Below are 21,825 nucleotides of genomic sequence, written 5' to 3'. Positions count from 1 at the left end.
ATTGCACACTAGAAAGCATAGACTACAGCCAATGATATTCCAAGTACCAAATGGATAAAGAAGAAGATTTCAGAACTGTGACTTCTGAAGAAGGATTTCCTGAATGTTTTAATAATGATCACTCCTTTTGGTATTCTATATCAAGTAAGTACTCAGTACCATAAGTGAATAATGCCAGTCTGAGTCTCCATGTCTGAAGTTATCAAATAGGTAACATCATGCTGCAGTTTTTCATGCTACTCTTGGTTTTACATTAAAATGGCTGTTCTTGGTATAAGGTGCATTAGCAATACCAACACTTAATAGATCATTCTTTTTATATTTAAATTCTCAGCAAAGCAGATGCATCTCCAGAGTATTGTCAATGAGAGGTCCCAGGTAAGCACACAGTATAAACAGGAATAACTTTGCTGAAAAGTGTAGATTAAGTAAGGCAGTGTTTTGTGAGGAGCAGTGAACTAGTTCAGTGTGATTTCTGAATTATGAAGTTTCTTGAATCCATGCCATTTGAGAAGTATTGGTTCTTTTTAATGCTCTATCAGAATACAGAATAGGGAGAACTATAGCAATTAATGTGAAACTTCTTCTGTCTTTAAATCCATGTAATGAAAACATAAAATTACTAATTCAAATGAATTTTCAGTGTAAAGATATTGTTCATAAATGTAAATGCAGTACTATAAGTATTCAATTTTAACAAATCTCAGAGCTCTAATTGTAAGCATTTTTTTCAGTTATGGGATTGTACCTTGATTTTACAGGCATAACTTTTACAGATAGATTAATCAAAAAACTTTTAAAAATATGGTTTTAGATACAAGCGTCCTGGCATCATTTCAGTAAAACATTTTTAATGAAATTCTGTGTTATACGAGAACTGTGAAATGCTATTGACATCTCCAGGGTTACACAAATGTCAGGTTTTTTGGTGTGTTTCTTATACTATACCACAGAGAAAAAATGTAGACGAAGAAAATATCCTACTTTTATATATTTAATTTTTTTTAATTACATCCGTAGGGGCTCCATTCTTTCTTAGACGGAAGAAAAAAAATTAAGTTCTGCAAAATTGAAATTAAGAATTCTGATGAATTCTCCCATCAGCATAGATTTTTCCCCTTTTCAGGATAAATCTGAAACAGAATGGGAGGAGAATCTAAGGTGTCTCAGCTCCTCATCTAGTGTTACATTATGCAGCAAAATGCAGGTCTTGGGTCTCTTCTCCTGAAGCTTTCTTGCTGCACTCCAGGGGAACTACCTTGTTTCTGAACATCCTTGTTTTGAAACTAATCTTCCCCTGGCCTCCTTGAGGTCTTTGTGCAATTAGGCATGGGAACCAAGTTAAGGATGTAGTAACTACTGTCCTGAGTACTTTTACCAATGGTTTGCATCTTTGCTCTGCCAGTGGCAGAGCAACGAGGGGCTTAACTCTTCATATAAATCCATTCTGAGGTAGGGACTCCACTGTTGGAAAATGAAACAAGGTTAGAGTATAGACAGTTAGAACAACTTTTTTACAGCAAAGTCCCATTTAGTAGTGCCTCTGAATTGCAAACAGCTCCATTCCTTTCTGAAAATTATGATACGTTTCCCTCAGCAGCAATAACCACTTCTAGCAAATTTAATTCCTCCTGCATATCTTCAGTGATTCACACTTTTGTCTCACTGTAGCTTGCTGTGAGCACTGCTTTTCCTCTTAAAACCAAGTTCTGTGTCTGTGGTTCTTGTGACCCTCATTCCTTGAGGAGGATCATTATCTAAGAATGAGGTATAGTCCTTTAGTCTAGTCCTCGAGTCCCACTGGCTTTCTGAAGCAGACAGAGTGGAGTAGGTCCACTCAAAACATTGTGTATAAATCAGTCCATTCTCTCCAGTGCTGAGGATAAGTTATAAACAGTACAGAATGGTGGGGAAACTGAGTAAATTAAAATTAGTCTCACAAAGTCCAAAATATAAATAAAGTCTCAGCGTTGCAAAACCTTATTCTGTTGTCTATTAAACTGTGCTTCAAAAATCAGAGAATGTTTGAGATTGGAAGGGACCTCTGGAGGTCATGTGGTCCAACCTCCCTGTTCAAGCAGAGTCACAACAGCCGGTTGCCCAGGACCATGTCCAGATGCCTTTTGAATATCTCCAGGGAAAGAGACTCCTCAACACAAATGTATAAAACTATGTATTGTGACAGTTTGGGAAACTAACTTTTTTTTTTAAATGGGCAGTTTTTTATTTGCTTTTCATTACAGCTGATGCTATAGTCAAACTGCAAACTGATGCTAAGGGTGTGCAATAGGATTTTCACTGTTCTATATAAGGTTTGCCTGATGTGTTTCCTGGGCCTGAGGGAATAACATAACTCATGCTTAAGTGGAATCTTAAGTTTCACGAACACCTAATTGAGTGAAGTGCATTTATCTTATGTTTGAAACTGAGACTACCATGAGAGCATTAGGGGTGAGGGGAAGGAGGGAGAGAAAAAATTGCTTGAATTAAGTATTCCATTCTACTAAGTTGCTAATGTCCTAGTTAGAACACCTGGGACCAGTTCATCACTGGATGGGTGTAACCCAAAACTGTGTATTCTATAGCCTTCCATGCCATCTCCCAGGAACTGTTATCAATAGACCATTTACACCATCTGCCCAGAGCACAGCCTGACTCCTCAGGCTACAAACTGGGTGTTAAGAGGCCTTTGAGATAGGAGGATGCTCCTGTCCTCACACCCATAGTGGAACTCCCCGCCCTGAGGGAGGTACTGGGCATTCCTGCCTGAACTGGAGGATATATAATCTTGGAGTCTTGGGACTTTTTTAACCACTCATGGGATTCAGAGGAAGACTGCAGACCACCATTCTCAACCAGACTGCAACCATCACTCTCGACTGCACTGCAATCACCACTCTTGACCAGACTGCAACAGCACTCTCACTAACAGGTTTTTTCCCTCCCCTTTTGCTTTGGACTCAGGGGGCCCAATGAACACCATTTTGTTCATGCCCCAGGGTGGTGGGTTATATGTTTGGGTTTTGTGGGTTAAAAACAACTGTTTGTCTGTATAATTGTATTTATTGTATTATTTTATTAAATTGTTATTCTGACTTATAATCTCTCCTTTGAGTTGAGTTCATTTCCCCTGCCCCTTCCTTTAAACCAGCACAGCTAATACGCTAGAAGTTAATTAGACTTTGTTCCTACAAGTATTTCTGCAAAATACAGTGGGTTTTTTTTTTTCTGAATGAGCAAGAAACAAGGTTCTCTGTGCTTCTAGGAAAGTTATAAAGTTTAACTCTGAATAAAATCTCTCTGAACACTAATGTATAAACACCTTTCACAAGAGACTGAGCAAACATTTTCATTAGTTTATCACAGGAATTTGGTCAGAGGGGAACTTTGTAGGCCATGTGTTCCAACTGCCCACTTGCTAACCCTGGATCATACCAGCTCTTGTTTACCCTGGGTCAGCTCAGCTCTGCATCTTCCAACTGGTCTGGTTCTACAAGAAGGGCCAGAAGGAGTATCCAGGGAACTACAGGCTTGTTAGCCTGACCTTGTGGAAGATCATGGAGCAGATCATCATCAGTGCCATCATGCAGGACATACAGAATAACCAAGGGATCAGCCCGAGCCAGCATGTGTTTGAGGAAGGCAGGTCCTGTTTGACCAACCTGATCTCCTTCTATGACAAGGTAACCCACTTTGTAGATGAGGCTGAGGCTGTGGATGTTGTCTGTCTGGACTTTAGTAAATCCTTTGGCATCATTTCCCACAACATTCTCCTGAAGGAACTGGCTTCCCATGGTATGGATGGGTCCACTCTTCACTGGGTGAAATCTGTCTGGATGGCCCAGAGAGTGATGGTGAACGGAGTTACATCCAGCTGGCAGCTGGTCAGCGGCGGTGTTCCCCAGGGCTCAGGATTGGGGCCAGCCTTGTTCAATATCTTTATCAATAACCTGGATAAGAGGATCCAGTGCAACCTCAGTAAGTTTACTGATGACACCAACTTGGGCAGGAGTGTTGATCTGCCAGAAGGCAGGAAGGCTCAGTGGAGAGATATGGATAGGATGGATTGATGGGCTGAGGGCAACAGTTCCATAAGACAAAGTGCTGGGCCCTGCACTTGGGTCACAACAACCCCATGCAGTGCTACAGTTTGGGGGCAGAGTGGCTGGAAAGCTGTCCAGAAGAAAAGGACATAGGGGTGCTGGTTGACAGCCAGCATTGTGTCCAGGCAGACAAAAAGCCAATGGCATCCTGGATTGTATGAGTAGTGTGGCCAGAAGGATCAGGGAAGTGACTGTCCCCCTGTACTCAGCACTGGTGAGGCCACACCTTGAAACCTGTGTTCAGCTTTAGCCCCCTCATGACAAGAAAGACACTGAGGTGCTGGAGCATGTCCAGAAAAGGGCAGCAGAGCTGGTGAAGGCTCTGGAGCACAAGTCTTATGAGGAGCAGCTGAGGGAACTAGGGATGTTTCGGCTGGAGAAAAGGAGGCCGAGAGGAGACCTTATCATTCTCTACAACTGCCAGAATATTGTACTGAAGTGGGGTTCAGTCTCTTATACCAGGCAACAAGTGACTGGACAAAAGGAAATGGCCTCAAGTTGCACCAGGGGAGGTTTAGACTGGATGTTAGGAAAAAAGTCTTCATGGAAAGGGTGGTCAAGCACTGTAATAGGCTGCCCAGGGAAGTGGTTGAGTTGCCATCTCTGGAGGTATTTAAAAGACACTTAGGGTCATGCTTTAGTGGTGGACTTGGCAATACTGGGTTAACAGTTGGACTTGATCTTTAATATCATTTCCAGCCTAAATGATTCTATGATCCTAGAAGACATACTATTCTTTATTAGAAATTTGCCTGCATTAAATAAGTGACTTAGTTCTGAATCATTTGCAACAAATTTCTTGGCATATATTTTATGTTTTCTCTCTTAAGAGTATGATTTCTTTCTTCATAACTTTGAGGGTTTGATACCATGCATTTCTCAGAACAAATGTTCCAGATAATTTGATGTTAGTTGTTGTCAGGCGCAAAATCCAGACTTAGTCCACCTTCCTCAATATCTACAAGCATATGGCATGATTGGATTTCACCTACCTAATGCAAAGACAAAAAAAGGAAATTCTGGAATGCACATATCCATTGGTAAGAAGCTACTCTGTTCCATGGGGGTTGTGCCAACTGACCACCATGTTATGGATCAGTGCAAAGCACAGTTGTGAAGTAGAGTTATTGGGCTATGGAGTCTCCAACACTGCAGGTATGGAAAAAGAAGTTAGACAAACATTAGCCCCAAATAACGTAGCTATCGTTGATCCCATTTTGAGAGAAGTGATAGACTGGATGGTCACTTGAGGTTTCTTCTTCTATATTGCTTTTATTAATTCTTCTACAATCCAATCCAAATTGTTATTATACTAATATCTGTGAGAGGAGAAGCTGAAACAGCAAGGCAAGAATGGCAATCAGAGTAAAAAATTGCTAAAGAAAAAAGTCTGCTACCATAGCTCATCTGGCTGAGCAGACACTAAAGATGTGACTGATTTTTCTTTAGAGGCATATGGAAGGAAACAAGAAAAAACATGGAAAAGAAAAATAGATTATACAAGTTGCATTAATAATCCATTTTATTTCACCAGCCAAATTCATATTTCTTTAAAAAAAGAACAGTAGTATAGCTATGGTGAAAATGTGCATTTTGCTTGCTATTCAAAAAGTGCCTTATTGAATTAAATTTATAAATGAAAGAAACACTACAACATCTATCAGGTGGATTCCCCATAAATCTTAAATTGGCACACTCAAACATATATTCCAAGTTAGATGGAATTATAATGAGAGCAGAGAAAGATTTAGTAAGGTTAGAGAGTCATAGAGAGTGGAAACAGTGCTGAATGAGGATGATAACTGAGTACAGCAGGGTACCACACTGCTAAGACTTCAGTTTGAGCACGTTTCAGAGAGAACAAGAACAAAAGCACACAGTAATTTATGCAGTTGCTACAGTTATTACATAAGTACTCACTCATTCAAATAACAAAGAAAAAACCCAAATTGGTGTTATACTGGAATAAAAGATGAGTAAACACTTGTTGCAGAAAGGATGCCTGACTAAGAAGTCCAAGCATGAGCCATATGCATACCCTCTGCAAGAGACCTCGGAATACTGATTAAAGGTATAGTATTTTAAAGTATTGATCAAAACATTTAACATTTTATATTAGGTCAAAGAATGTTGCTTGAACACTCTGTTCACTACTTATTTTTCAGGGATCCCAAAGCAGGAAATAGTTTGAAGAACTTCAGAAATTTGGACCTCCTAACAGGTTACAGGTAATACAAACTATGTGGCACAAACTATGTGGTATCCCAGTAGTATATTGTTCTGTGTAATCTTCATCTGCTTTCTAATAACCTACCAAATTGCATTTTCTCTTTCAGGATATTTTATTGTATTTGCGCTTTTCAAGGAAGATTTGGAGCATGTAGTTGGCAGCTGCTGGACTCTGTTCCAAGTTCTGCAATAAAAATAGTGGAGCCCAGTGAGATCTTTAGCTGACTGCTTTGTCTTTAGATGCCCACTTTATGGTTACTTTAATACTTTCAGAACATAATTCATTAGATTAATTGACCAAGCATTCAATGAAGTTGTCCACATAGGGACATACAGTACTGTATGAGATGCCAGAGGATGTCAAAGACATCCTCTTGAAAATGGGAGGTAATACAGACATTTGTAGGACTATTGTACCTTGTACACTGATGGAGCAGCAGCTGGAAGCAAGGCAAGATACTCCAAGGCTGGACACCTCTGTACAACCAATTTAATTGAGTCCTACATCTCTGTTGGTTATGAGGGAAGCCTGGACACATGGATCACATGGAGGCACTGAGAGTGAGTACGTAAGTGTACATCTGCAATGAGAATGCAAATCCTACTGCAGACTTTTAAATTGGCAACAATGCCATTCTGAAAACTTCATGGCACTTGCCTTCTTTTTCAAAAGTCCCGAAGATCTGCAACTCTAGGTGTCTAAGCAGCTGAAAAATATCCAGATTCTGAGTCAAAAGTATAAGAAAGTATAACAAAGTATCTGGAAATACAAGGAAGATTAAGGCAATCATTCCCATGAAGTGGAGAATGCTCAAGAGAGAGACTGTCAAAAGGAGCCATGGCCTTTTCAGGACAGCATCTTTTTCTCTGGAAATACAGGAAAATTTCTTTGCAATTACTTGATAAAAATTTCTGATCTCTCTGCTATACAACTGGCATTTCATTATTTCTCTGTTCACTTCAGTAGGAGCTGCAGGGCTTCCAGAGGTATTGAAAATAAGGCAATGGATGTAAATTCTAAATATGGATTTAGTAATCTAATTTAGAGATCAAAAACAATACTAAGTCTTTCTACAGGTGTTAGTTACTCTTTATGCATGCCCATTCTGCCATAGTATGCCCACAGTATATGGGCTAAGTCTATTGTATTATACAATTAATAATAAAATAAGCCATCTTGTTCATTAGTCAGGTAAAGAATTTATTGTTTGAGCATTTAAAATCTCTTTTATTGTGAACACTAAGAGTTTATGTAGCTTGGTATTCAAGTAATTGTGTACAAGAATATGAAAAGTTTATGTGCAAGTCACTTTTTGATGTCAAGAAAATAATTTCTAGCTGTTAAAAGCAAAGCACAATAGTTTATATTTACAGGGGGGGAAAAAAAAGATGAGTTAATCTCTTTGTCACAGCGAGAACCCTCTATACAGAACTTTCCATTGTCTCTCCTAGGAAAAACTGAACTGTCATTTTAATGGATTTAGATATAATCTATTTTTAGGAAATAATTTTTTCCTTTTTTCTTTTTTTAGTCAAAAATTGCACAGGTATTCAGATATCTCTGTTGTTTTCTGACAGTGTTATATGGTATCATCCTCCATAATATAATGCTTAAAATCCATTGGCATTAAAATGTTCATGATTTGCCTAAGATGAGCTGTGTTTTATAAGACATGTAGTAATTTTCTTAAATGTCATGATGCTTCAGTTCAGTGTAGTATAACCTCATGCTTTTTATAACAAGTGTAGCACAATGTATTTTTTTCTGGCATGCTAATCTGACAGGCAGTGATGACACTGATAAGCATTCTAAGCTTCTTGTTTTTGTTCCAGATCTCACTTTGGATTCATACTTCTATCATTTATGTGTTTATATCCAAAAGAAGGAGAAAAAACACAGAAGAGTGAAAAACAAAGTCACATGCCATGTACACCTTTTGCAATCAACCATGCTCATTCCATGCTGTCAAGGCCAGCATTTATCTACAGCAGACTGGCAAATTGAGTGGTTACTCACATGATGTATAATTTTTTTAATCTTTTTTTTTTTAAAAAAGGAGATTCTATTCAATAAAAAGTATGGAATATTACCAGTTGGGTCTTGTGTTTCTCTGGATGGTTGCATAACACAAAATGAGCAGTAAGGATTGCACAGTGTAAACTTAAAATTGAAGCATTCCTGGAATGTTAAAATATGTTTCCAGTGTTGAAATTCCATCTCTCAGGCGTCAGAATATTTGTGTGAGCTATTTCAGTGGAAACATCTCTTTTTCTTAAGCAAATCAATTCCATTGTAGCCATCAAGATAAAGATATGCATGCTCTGTTTAGCTGTAGCACACTTACTAGCCAACAAATATTCATCTCTGCCAAAATGTGTAAAATGTAAAATGTGTTTGCCAAAACAAAATGAACTGTGAGCAAACAAGTGAGAAAACCCACACAGCAAAATGCTGCAAGTTGAATGCATTCACAGAGAGCAGACATTTCATTTGCAGGATATCAGCAACGTGCAGCTTTTCATTTCATACCATATATGGTTCCAGTTATTTAGAACACTCAAAGTTATGCTGTAAGTCTTAAATGTGTACATACAACCCTGAAAGGGACTAAAACTGCTGTTGTACTTGTCCTATTCCCTTCTTTATTGCTGAGAAGCTGGTTTTACTGAGGATTAGTGCATTGCTTCAGCCCTTTCACACTTTGTGAACTCTTGAGGGACCATAAGTTCTACAGCAAACTGGATAAAAAAGTTGTAAATGGCCCTTGCTAAGGCATGAAGGAGGTTCATTGGATGACTGGTTGTGTTGCAGAGCGAGGACCATTGCTTTGGACATGTTTTCATGGAAAGTACATTGCTCTTTTATTATTTTTGTCTGTTATTATTGAAGAACTTGGTTCCCACAAAGCAAAGCTGACTTTTCTGAATATGCTACCTCTGAAATTATCATTTATACTGAAAACTCTCTGTCATCATATTTATATTTCTTTGTAGGGCCTGCACTAGACAACGCATGCTGAGTGGATCATTTGAGGGGCAGCCAGCAAAGGAAAGGTCAATACTTAGTGTCCAGCATCATATACGACAAGAACGCAGGTAAACATGGACAAAAGAGATGGTTTTAAAACTATTCTTAAAATAAAGGTGACAAAAAGAATTAACTTTGAGCAATACTTAAGACGTGAAAACCCCAAATTACCTACTTGTACAAAGAACTGAATTCTACATTCTTCATTGTAACCATAATGAAATTCATTGTACTGTATAAATGGAAAAAATGCCTTTTTATTTCAAATGTCATTCCCTTTGCCAACTACAAAGCTATCAGTTTAAAGATCAGAAGGAAAGAAATTGGCTTATGTTAGACCAGATTGAAAACAATTGAAGAACATATAAGCTTCTGATGTTAGCGAGAGAAAAATGATAAAAATTTGAGATATTGGGTGTCTGGAGAGCAGTGCTTTATAATGGCCATCTTATAAAGGTCAAAATTTCATCCTGAGATGTATTGTTAAATTGATTATTATTGTTTCAGGTCACTGAGACATGGTTCCAACAGCCAGAGAATCAGCAGAGGAAAATCTCTTGAAACGTTGACTCAAGATGTAAGTCCTCATAGAAATGATGGTTTTGATTTTTGGGAATGTAAAAAGTAAGACTACATACTATCAAATAAATGCTTGTGTAAGACTAATTTCTATTTATGAAGTAGCTTACAATTTATCTTTTGAAATCTTGAAAGGAAGTCATATAACAAATACTGTAACTGCATTAGAATTATCCTCAAAATAATTGCCATGGTTATTTCACTGATAGACTTACTGGTTTTGGAACACTTGCTGAGATAGATTCACTGAAGCTGTAGATACTACATTAGGAACACAACAATTGCTACCCAGGACACCTTAAAAAGGCTTACTCTGGAATTACACAGATCACTGAGGCTGGCATACAGCACTTCAGAATTTCTGGTGGAAGTTTAGCGATATTTTTCAAGCAGTAGAACTGTCAGATGAAAGGACAAAGACTAAAAGGGAAAATAGTAATCATGAATTTCACTGTGGTGTAGTTTCATACAGTTAAGTGCATTTTCATTTCTGCAAATTCATACCATATTTTGTGGAAATCTGTGACGATGGAAATTCAAGGGGCAATATTAGTCCTCCCATTCAAACTATCAAATTCTTCAAAGAAACAGAATCACAGAATCACAGAATCAATTAGGTTGGAAAAGACCTCTGAGATCATCGAGTCCAGCCTATGGCCTAATGCCACCTTGTCAACTAGACCATTGTCATTAAGTGCCACATCTAGTCTTTTCTTAAACATCTCCAGGTATGGTGAATCCACCACCTTCCTGGGTAGCCCATTCCGATGCCCAGTCACTCTTTCTGTGAAGAACTTCTTCCTAATGTCCAACCTAAATCTCCTCTGGCACAGCTTAAGACTGTCCTCTTGTCCTGTCACTAGTTGTTTGGGAGAAGAGACCGACCCCCACCTGGCTACAACCTCCTTTCAGGTAGTTGTAAACAGCGATAAGGTCTCCCCTGAGCCTCCTGTTCTCCTGGCTCTCCCCAGCTCCCTCAGCCACTCCTCATTGGTCTTGTACTCAGAACCTTACAAGCCTCATTGCCTTTTTCTGGACTTGCTTCAGCACCTCAATTTCCTTCCTAAATTGAGGGGCCCAGAACTGGACACAGTACTTGAGGTGCGACCTCACCAGCACTGCATACAGGGGAAGAATCACTTCCCTAGTCCTGCTGGCCACACTATTCCTGATACAGGCCAGGATGCCATTGGCTGCCTTGGCCACCTGGGCACACTGCTGGCTCATGTTCAGCCTGCTGTCAATCAGTACCTTTCTGCCTGGCTGCTCTCCAGCCATTCTGTCCCCAGCCTCTAGTGCTCCATGGGGTTGTCGTGGCCAAAGTGCAGGACCCAGCACTTGCTCTTGTTGAACTTAAACTGTAGGTAACTAAAGCAGATGTGACTTTGTTAGTGTCCAGTAGTAAGGATAACACCCAGCATTACCCCACCATGAGTGCTCCAAAGACTCACATAACTCAGAACAGTAATACTGATTGTACCCTTCACTGGATGAGCTCAGACGGCATCCTCCCTCACTCTCCCTGTCCCTGCACTCAGCATTCACTGCCTGTATGTTCTGCATGCCCCGCAGCGTGGCAGCCATGCAGCAGGCTTGAGAAGCTTAAGAGGTGTCTAAAGCCTTTTCTTTCCCAGTCTTTGCCCTTAGTAACTTTGATGATATTCATTCCAGTTCAGAGAGATTGGCTGAGCTTACAGGACCTCTGTTTTTAAAGTTAAAAGTTAGATTGGATGGAACCTCGAGCATGAAATTAGAACTGAAATTAACCTTGATGAAAATAAGGAGCCTTATGTTGTAGATGGAAAATACTGTGCAATATGCTTGACTGAGTTGATGTGCAGTAGAATTGGAAATAAAGACCTTTCATTTTAATATTTCTATGTAAAATACCATATCTTGCTTTCATCTGAAACATTAAAAAAACAACAACCCTCAGACCTTATTTAAAAGGAATCATTTTGCTTCTAGCACTCAAACACAGTGAGATACAGAAATGCACAGAGAGAAGACAGTGAGATAAAGATGATCCAAGAAAAAAAGGAACAAGCTGAAATGAAAAGGTATTTAACAGTCAAAGTCTGAGTGCACATCTTCTGTGTTAACTATTCTCTGTATGAAGTAAAATGTATTGACAGTCAACATGAAAAAAAGAACAAAGTGTAAGGGATATTTTTGCCTGTTATAATGCATAACACTTAATAATTTACGTTTTTTTCAAAAGGAAAGTCCAGGAGGAGGAGCTGAGAGAGAATCATCCATATTTTGATAAACCCCTTTTCATAGTTGGTCGTGAGCACAGATTCAGGAATTTCTGCCGAGTGGTGGTACGAGCTCGCTTTAATGCGTAAGTTCATTTCATATCAACATTGGTTCCAACATATGTTTACCTTCATATCCTCCAAAATCAAGTTCTAACTTTTCTTTTACAAGGAAAACTGCATATAATGTGGTCACCAGACAAGCTGGCGGTCAGTTTTCTATGGTGTAGTTTTGCTGTTGAAAGAAAGGAAGCAATAAAATGCTGTTTAAGGGCAGATGTGTTAGAGCAGTCTGTGGTGCTGAGATGGGACAAGACTGTGGAGAAACCACAGACGTGAACTGAGAGGAAAGGCTAATGTTTCCCAGTTTTAGACCTTGGGGAATCAGCTTGCTATTTCCTTCCTATTCCTCATCATAAAGCGAGAAGTTTTTATACACCAGCAGTTAGTTACTCATAGAACAGAAAAAGGTAAAGAGAAATGAATCACACCTATGCTCACCCAAAGACTCTGTAGCCCATAATTAGGGACCCAAAATGGGATGGGGAGGTGTTCAGTTCTGGGAGATAAAAGAAGAAAAGCTGAAACCAGATGAAAATCAGGAAGACTCAGCAACTAAACTGTGTGTGTGAGCATGGCAGATAGAGATCTATGTACAAGCAGCTTGATATAAAATAATCTTACAGCTCTTCTTTTAAACCTCTGTCTGTGACTGGCATCCTAATTTTTGAGGGTTAATGCATGTCACCTTGCAAACAGATAGTGTAAGACACAAGATAGCTCTAGACTGTGAGCTTGGCCCTTGTAAGGACTGGTTTCAGTACCTGCTTTGTCATTGATTTTCTCTGTGCCCTTCAAGAAATTGGTTAGCATGGCAGGAAGGTTAGATATTCAGTTTTAACAATACCTATATTTAAGTGTTCTGCCATGTATGTAGAGGCACGTCCACTTTTTTATACAACTGCTAACTTGATTGTGGTGCACTGGTCCATGTAGCACTGCAAATTAACACAGAAAAAAACCCCACACAGTCATTCCAATCCACTTGTCAAAAACTTGTCAGTGCCTCTTACCATTGTGGAGTGCCTGATGGTAGTAGGATATTTACATTAAAACATTTTAAAGAAAATATTTGCAATTATAAGAATAAACTGATTTTCTTAAACAGTACTTTTTTTCATTTCTTTAAATCCTACCTGCTTTATTCATTGTCCTACCTAGCTTGCCAAGTAAGATATTTTAGATATGTTTTTCAAACTGGTAGGATACATATTTTCTTCTAGTAAAAAAGTCTGAGGAATGCTACTATGTAAAATAGGGGGAAAAGGCTTGACTTTAAGAATCAATAAATAATTGCTGCAGCCAGAACTTAACTCATGTCTCCTAGATATGTGTATATTACTTATAAAGTGGTTCTCACTCTTACTGACTGCCTAGTGGGTGCTTGGACATGGTAGGTGGAGCACAGCAATTACATAGGAAAATTCAGATATGTAGAATCTAAAAATATTAATCAGAAAAAGACTCAAGAAATAGTAAAAGGAATAGGTCATGTGGAAGGATTTGTGTGTGTATGTTAACTGAGGATATCATAGAATCACAAAATCATAAGGAGTGGTTTAAGTTGGAAGGGGCCTTAAAGATCACCTAGTTCAACCCCCTCTGCCATGGACAGGGACAGCTTTTGCTAGGACAGGTTGCTCAGAGCCCCATCCAGCCATGGTCCAAGAAGTTTTGAAATTAAAGAACTCCTGAGAAAATACCTTGGTACGTAAAATTCAGTAGCAGCTTAGCACCCTCATTTCCAAGCAAAATACAAAATTAAATCCTTGTTTGCGAAAGCAAAACCCAAAAAACTCGCAGTTCAAGGAATCATTAGAGGAATTACAGGTAAGCAATGAGTTAAAGTGATACCAGCTGTGTTGGTAATATGACTGAAATTGCATAGAATTAAATGAAACTTATTCAGAGATTTAAAATTAAGATGAGATAAAATGGAGCCTTGATTTTGGACAGAAATTACTTTGAGGTGACAGATGCATGGTATAATTATAATGTTAACTAAAATAAAATGTAAATTACTGTATCTTTTCTTCTTTTTATAGTTCTAAAACAGATCCTGTTACTGGAGCTGTGAAAAATACCAAATACCATCAGCTTTAGTAAGCACTGCAAAAGTAACTTTGCTTGGTCACATAAGCCTGCAGCATAAGTGTGTGAGCACACACCTGCATGTATGTGTGTATATGTGCATGCACATGTATATTTTTTTTTTCCCAAAAAGGTTTTTCTTTCCATGGAGTTTATTGGGGAGGAGGATGAATAGGAAGCAGATTTTTTAATCAGACTTTTCTTCTTCACTTGCATGTAACTTCTCTGGTTTTAGTACACATTTCTGAAATACTGAAATCTTTGATACTCCTCAGCTTAATTTATTTTTCATAGGAAAGCACTTAACTGTGCTGTAGGCGTGGCACAAGTACACAGCACTCTAGGCATTTCTGTAATGGAATTTCCTTATGTATTGTTCACAGTGACTTGCTGGGTTTGGTTACTTACCTGGACTGGGTCATGATCATTGTTACTATATGCTCCTGCATTTCCATGATGTTCGAATCCCCTTTTAGAAGAGTTATGCATGCTCCAACACTCCAGGTACTGCCACCAAATCATTTTACAATTAACAAAGCACAATCACCTTGGTTTTTTCCACTGCCTGTTCTTAAATTATGACTGTTTTCTGCTTTGCTTTTCAGATTGCTGAATATGTTTTTGTAATATTCATGAGCATTGAGCTTAATCTGAAGATTATGGCAGATGGCTTGTTTTTTACACCAACAGCTGTCATTAGGGACTTTGGAGGCGTTATGGACATATTTATATATCTTGTAAGTTTTTATATTTATGGGAGGGTTTTGTAGCATTCATAATTTTGATATCTTCGGTTATATAATTGTTTAGTAGTATGAAAAAGTTTGGCTCTGCACCCTGATGCAAATATAGTAGTATAATTTGTGTTCAGACACTGATGTTTTCATGTGCATTCCTGTCAGTTATGTGCACAAATACTTGTTTAGACATCTAAAAATACACTGATGTGATAAGCACCTGGCAATTTAGTGTAGGGTCATTGTATGGTCCCTTTTAATTGTTTATCTGTTGTTATGCTTTAAGTGTCAGATCTGATTTAATTCCAAAGTAAACTCAAGATCTCTGACCTCGCTTCAGCATTCTTATGCAGGAGAATCTTTATTTTACCTGTTTCATAGATACTCGTTGCTTCTACCCCTCTCCACAGTATTCCTGCCTTATAGAAGGTGTTTCAAAAGCCTTTAATATTTGATGAAGGGCACATCCTTGTTGCTGGTGTCGCTGTAGCAGAAAGCAAAACAACATTTTTCTATACCTATCAGTAGTGGTTCTCAGGAAAAAAAATTGCTCTACTGTTTCCTTTGTACCTGAGAAATTTCGTGCATTCAAATACAGGAGAAGGGTGTCCATTTCCTCTTCACGTGTGACAGTAAACACCACAGAATGTCAAAACCAGTGCCCATATAATGCAGTATGAAATATTTTTATTTGTGGTTGGGCACTAGAACAGGCTCCTCAGGTAAGTGGTCAAAGCACAAAGCCTGAAGGAGTTTAAAAAGCAGTTGGACAATACTCTTGGGCACATGGTGTGACTCTCAGGGATGGTCCTGTGCAGGGCTAAGGGCTGGACTCGATGATCCTTGTGGGTCCCTTCCAACTCAGCATATTCTGTTATTCTGTTATTTAGTACTGAAGAAATTACTGAGAAAAATGGCTTTGATGGATTTAGATTAAATCTTTCAGAGATAAATTCACCAGGCAGATGTGCTGCATAAAATTTGTCATGATCAATTTGTATCTAAGATTCCATTGTTAGCAAATAAAAATATGCATACTTGTACAAAACTCCTACTGTAGTATGCATAATTCCTGTGTGCATTAGTTTCTTCAAATCTCTCTGAATCCCTCTGCTTGTCTGAAGGAAAATTTAGGTGGTGTAGCTTGGATATTCCAAATGTGCTTGTGGTGGTCTTAAAAGAATATGAAATAAAGTTAGAAGCACTGGCAAATCATTTTGTTTTGATGGAGCAGCTGTCTTTTGTCACTGTTGTTTCAACAATTCATATTATGTTTTAAATCATATTGGTGATATCAGCTTGATCCTCCATTTTTTGTAACACTTACTTCATTGTAACACTCTCGCCTCTGTCCCCCTATAATAACATTGGCTTTTAAAAAATAAGAAGTAATTAACAGACTTTAAATCAATAACCATTTGTCAGAGATTGCTGAGGCTACAAGACACAACTATGCTGTTTAAAAATGTTTTCCAATACATAACATTTATGTGATGAGACCACGTGGTGACAAAATTATTTATGCCTGTAACAAAGTGGTAGGAAAAACTGTCGAGAAAACTGTTAACAGATTTTCCAGGTGAGGATTTCTTATATTCAGGATAGAATCTCTGAAATGAGAAAGGGGGGAGAGCAATAATGCTGCCTGCTCCAAGAATATAGTTTCTGACCCTATTCTGAATCAGCCAAATTGGTTTCCTCTTTTGGAACAGTTCCATCTGCTGAAAAGTATCAAGTAGATTCTGAGTCAAAGGGGAAGACAGAGACTGAAGCTGATGCCTGTTAGTTAAGACAATAAGCCAGGACACAAGAGGTCCAAGTCCATTTTCTAAATTAGGTGCTTTTCTGCCTTATTCTTTCCTTTAATTTTAAGGAAGAGAAGCAGTCATTGATCTTCTGTGCTGTGTCTATGTCAAGTAAGGCATTGTAAGCCTAATCCTTCTTTGCCCTTTCCTGCCCTGTCATCTCCAGGTGAGTTTGATATTCCTGTGCTGGATGCCTCAGAATGTCCCTGCCAAATCCGGAGCTCAGCTCTTAATGGTACTCCGCTGCCTCCGACCTCTTCGAATTTTCAAACTAGTCCCTCAGATGAGAAAAGTGGTGCGAGAGCTGTTTAGTGGGTTTAAGGAAATTTTTTTGGTATGTGCCAATTATTTTTTTTCTTGTTAGAATATATGAAGGAGTAATAAGATAACATTTTGCTATAACATGTATGTTTTCTATTCTTTTCACCACTGTCGTCTGTTTACTTTTCATTGTGGCTATCACTGGAGATGACCACAGAACAGGTTAAAAATTAGGAATATAAGTAACTCATATTTATACTGAATAAAGCTGCTTTAATAATTCTTTTATAAATTATATTAATTCAACATACTGAATTAATATAATTCATTCAGAATACTAATCCTTATTCACACTTCTAGTTGGGCAAGGAAGATAAGAAGTAGCATATGGCAGCTCTGCAAGAACAAAAGTAAACCTGGTTTCTGAGCTGAAGGTCTCTACCTCCAAGTTTTTTGAGAGGCAACCAGAGACAATACAGCTGCTTATCACAGATCTGGATCTCATTGTTACGTTATTGTTATTACTATGATCATAATTATGCACTTATAGTAATAATAACAGTAATGGAGTCTGTGATTGCTTGATCAGAACCTAATCTATTGTCTTGAGACCCTATGTGATATTTGTCAGCCTAAATAACAAATATTTTATTCCTTAGCAGGATGCTGTATTAGGTCACATTGATATAAAAGGCAAAGCTACAAAATATTTGCAGGCAGTAATAGAACAAGGACAAAAAGTATAAAGCTAGTTAGTATTTCATAGATACAGTATTCTGTTAAAGATATTTACATTATAATTTACTCATGCATATCTTTATTGTAACTATCCTGGATAAATAGTTAGTAAAGCCTGATTCAGAAAAACAGAAGGAGCACATATTTAAGTACTTGAAAAGTTCTCTTTAAAGTGAATGGTAATTCTTATGCATACAGAATTTAGCAAGGTGGTACACGGAATGCAAGAAAGCTTTGATCCTTATCTGCTATTTTTAGATCCTATGTTAATGATAAGACTAATACTAAGGCAGCACCTGGTTACTGCATCAGAACCTAAAGTAACGTATCTGTCATGAAAGCCATAGCTCCAGGTTTATGCCACAAAACTATCCTACCTGCCGTTCCCCAAAGGAGCTGACCCCCTTTTTCAAGTCTGTAGGAGTAGAGCTTAACAAATCTAACTTCATCTTTACAGGTTTCTATACTTTTGCTGACTTTAATGCTTGTTTTTGCAAGCTTTGGAGTGCAGCTATTTGCTGGAAAACTGGCCAAATGTAATGATCCTCACATCATCTCTAGGGTAAGAACTGCTTTTCTGCTTCAACATATTGGTATGTTGTGCAATTTCTACCTGCTAGGGAAAGCAAGTGAGGAAATCAGAGCTGTCGTATGAGAAATGGAGATCTTGGGCACTTTCTTGTTCATAATCAGAATGATGGAGGAAGAGGTAAAAAAGGATTCAGTGAATGAGGATAAGGATGTGTTTTGATTAAAAAAGTAAAGCAAGTCCAAATATTGAGGACTGTCTTTAAGAAAATTGTCAAATTAATGCCATTATTATCTGCAAAGGACTGGATGGCACATGGAATTAACCATGGAAAATTGCACCTCTGCATTCCTAGGTCCACAACTGAAAAACAGGTTAGACTGCTAGAGGTTCAAAGCACTGGGAATGCTATGTGGATTACATGGAGAAAGTTATCCTTGTTTCTTACTCCATTTGGAGAAATATCGTCATCACCTGAAGAGACCAATGGTCGTTAGGAAAGAGATGAAAGGCTACATAGTCTTGCAAATTGAAAAGCACTGTCAGTCCTGAGAGAAAAAGAGCATTTTGAATCCTTGCTAAGATGCATTTTTCATTTGGATAAAGGTCCATGACTATTAATCACAGACCTGTAAATAACCTTTCATTTCTCTTTACATTGCTTTCCCATTGTGGCAAATGTCCTGTTTATGATGTCATGTTGGCATCTCTCAGGGTGTTTGTTTAATCTCAGGCTGTGGTTTATTTCACTATAGGAAGACTGTCATGGCATCTTCAGAATAAATGTAAGTGTTTCCAAAAACCTCAATTTAAAGTTAAGACCTGGAGAGAAAAAGCCTGGATTTTGGGTGCCACGAGTCTGGTGAGTTGCTACATATTTGCCTATTTTTCTTCCAAAAATGCAGCTGTTGGTGTAGAAAAATGGCTCAAATCTCAAGGCATTAAACTACTGATTGAGGGGTTTTATTGTAATTTAAATGATATTAAGGGTAAAAATTCAGGCATATTTAGTAAAAAGCCATATATATGAAACTTTTCTGGACTTCACTTCATAAACCAGAAAGGTATAAATCCCTTATAGATTTATAGATACTAAACCTATATAGGAATTAGGTTTGATTTGGATATTATTACAGTGGGAGTTATTTTCTCAAAGAAGAATTATCACTTAATTGTTCTTTAGTACTATTATAGAGACATCATGAGATCCATACAGCAACACAGAACCTAAGAATATATATGAAAAGATGGAAGAAAAAGAAATGTAAATCAACTTTCCTACAGCTACCCCTAAAAACAAATGAGCAAGTCATGTCTAAAACCAGACTTTCTATTCTGTGGCCATCAACCATGCCAGCTAGCAGCTTCTTTCTTTTTCCAATGCAGGGAGTCCTTGTGGTCTATCTATTGCAGAAATGCAGTAAAAATTATTTAAAAGCTAACATATCTTTTTAATTAGTATTCTAATAAAGTCCATTTAATATTTCTCAACACCTGAACAGGCAAAACTCCCTCTTTTTAATTTTTTATATTTTTCACTTGGTTGGCATTTTGCAAAATCATCTTAACAGCCACAATTATTTTAATTGGCCATGTGTGTGGATAAAGAATGTACCAGCAGTGGTGGTTTCAGATCCATCCTATACTAATGAAATAATATGCTGTGATTTGAACAGTCAGTGAAATTCTGACATCTGCAGATGTCTTTGTTTCTGTATGCTTCAGACAAATTCTTCCTCAAGTAAGCAAATTCAATCCTGTTCAGCTTGATCCAGAAATAAGCAAAAGCTGCCTTAATCAGCATAACTGTAAACTTTGGGGAATATTGCAGAAAAATGTTTTACTGCAAGGACGTTTATATCACCTGTTGGCTGTGTCATGCCAGATTTTCAAGAGCCAGATTTCAGTATAAGGACTGCATTAAAATGAAATATCTGCATCTGAGAGCTCTATTTTCACTGAATGATTGGATTTAAGAGGCACCAAACACGTAATAACTCTTCTGGAATACAACTATTTAGCTTATAGACTGTTGAAAAGTCATTGTGCTCTTTGGATTGTCTGTTTTGGATTGTAGAGACAGAGCACCATGCTAACCTAGCCCAAGGAGGGTACTTTTAACATTCAATTGCAAACACTCTTTTGAATGTCAACTGATAAAAAGATCAGAGCACATGGTATAGGTAAGCCAAGAAGATATGATGTCATCTCAGTAAGTTTTGCTTTAGACTGACAGTTCCTGATGATAATGTAACAGTGGACTACGTTTTCTAAATAATCTTGCTGACTTTGGAGTCCAGATTTTCTATGTATGTTAGAGAATGATCTCCTACAGGTAAATTTATTTTAGAATCTGGCCAATGCCATCAGATCTATTTTTTCATGAATGCTGTATTTTTCTAATTTCAATGGCAAAACCACTAAAATGCAGCAACATACTGTCATAGAATGGTTTGGGTTGGAAGGGACCTTAAAGATCCTCTAGTTCCAACCCCCTTGGCATGGACAGGAACACCTTTCACTATACCAGGTTGCTTAAAGCCTCATTCAACCTGAACCTTGAACATATTTTAAGCTTTATTACTGTGAATCAGATTCTGAGTAAGAAAATAAACCATACATAGGGATCTAAAATATTATGCTTTAAATATTTTTTGCTGTTGCTACTGTTTTCTTATTCTTGATACAGAACTTTGATGTGTTCCAGAAGCTTTCACACCAGCTTTGCAGGGTATTTAAATGTTAGGCTATGAAGAATCAAGGTATCAAATAGAACAACTTTATTGCTGAAGTTACACCTATTTGTGTACTGCATTTCAGGGCAAATCCTCGGAATTTTAATTTTGACAATGTGGGCAATGCAATGCTGGCACTATTCGAAGTTCTTTCATTAAAAGGCTGGGTGGAAGTCAGAGATGTTATTATTCATCGAGTTGGGCCGGTAAGGAAACACGTCAAAGCCTTTGAATTCTACACCACCTACCTTTGATTTGTCTTAACTATAAATCTTACTTTTGTCTATTCAGATCCATGGAATCTACATTCATGTTTTTGTATTTCTTGGCTGCATGATTGGACTGACCCTTTTTGTTGGAGTTGTCATCGCTAATTTTAATGAAAACAAGGTACTGAATGAGGTGGCTTATTCTGAGTGAGGCATTTTATTCAGTAGAACTGACTCTGTAAGAAACCTGAAACTGATACTACACTGTCTGCATTACCTAGTAAGGCTGCCTTGAAGACTGGCTTACTGATCTTGCATTCTACAACACTGCAAGTCTTCAGATCCATCTGATCCATATTTGCTACAGAACTGAAACCTGTGATGATAGCAATGCATCACATACTCTGTCAAAGCTGTCTGAGTTTATTTATATTCCAGCCATGCTGCTAGATGGAGACTGAAC

General features: G+C 37.9%; 1 protein-coding gene and 1 long non-coding RNA gene across 7 annotated transcripts in view; both read left to right on the top strand.

Annotated features, from left to right (window-relative positions):
* NALCN (sodium leak channel, non-selective) overlaps positions 1-21,825 on the top strand; it is a 222,388-nt gene that overhangs the window by 174,487 nt on the left and 26,076 nt on the right. For 5 of the 6 annotated variants that reach the window (XR_010428424.1, XM_064646084.1, XM_064646082.1 and 2 more), the window contains 12 exons: positions 9,327-9,428; positions 9,868-9,937; positions 11,908-11,999; positions 12,161-12,283; positions 14,303-14,359; positions 14,732-14,852; positions 14,954-15,085; positions 17,057-17,224; positions 18,347-18,451; positions 19,174-19,280; positions 21,239-21,359; positions 21,445-21,543. Coding sequence is in view for 5 of the 6 variants with exons in the window: in XM_064646084.1 (XP_064502154.1) it covers positions 9,327-9,428; positions 9,868-9,937; positions 11,908-11,999; positions 12,161-12,283; positions 14,303-14,359; positions 14,732-14,852; positions 14,954-15,085; positions 17,057-17,224; positions 18,347-18,451; positions 19,174-19,280; positions 21,239-21,359; positions 21,445-21,543 (1,297 nt within the window). In the remaining variant the exon portion in view is untranslated. The remainder of the gene's footprint in view (positions 1-9,326; positions 9,429-9,867; positions 9,938-11,907; positions 12,000-12,160; positions 12,284-14,302; positions 14,360-14,731; positions 14,853-14,953; positions 15,086-17,056; positions 17,225-18,346; positions 18,452-19,173; positions 19,281-21,238; positions 21,360-21,444; positions 21,544-21,825) is intronic. The other variant, XM_064646087.1, reaches the window with a different exon arrangement.
* On the top strand, positions 1,160-9,325 carry LOC135409923 (uncharacterized). The gene is made up of 2 exons (XR_010428427.1): positions 1,160-6,331; positions 6,440-9,325. It is a non-coding gene; the product is annotated as an uncharacterized LOC135409923 (long non-coding RNA).

The sequence above is a fragment of the Pseudopipra pipra genome, chromosome 2, assembly GCF_036250125.1.
Source record: "Pseudopipra pipra isolate bDixPip1 chromosome 2, bDixPip1.hap1, whole genome shotgun sequence".
Classification (NCBI taxonomy): domain Eukaryota; kingdom Metazoa; phylum Chordata; class Aves; order Passeriformes; family Pipridae; genus Pseudopipra; species Pseudopipra pipra.
This window is presented reverse-complemented; position numbering and strand designations above follow the sequence as displayed.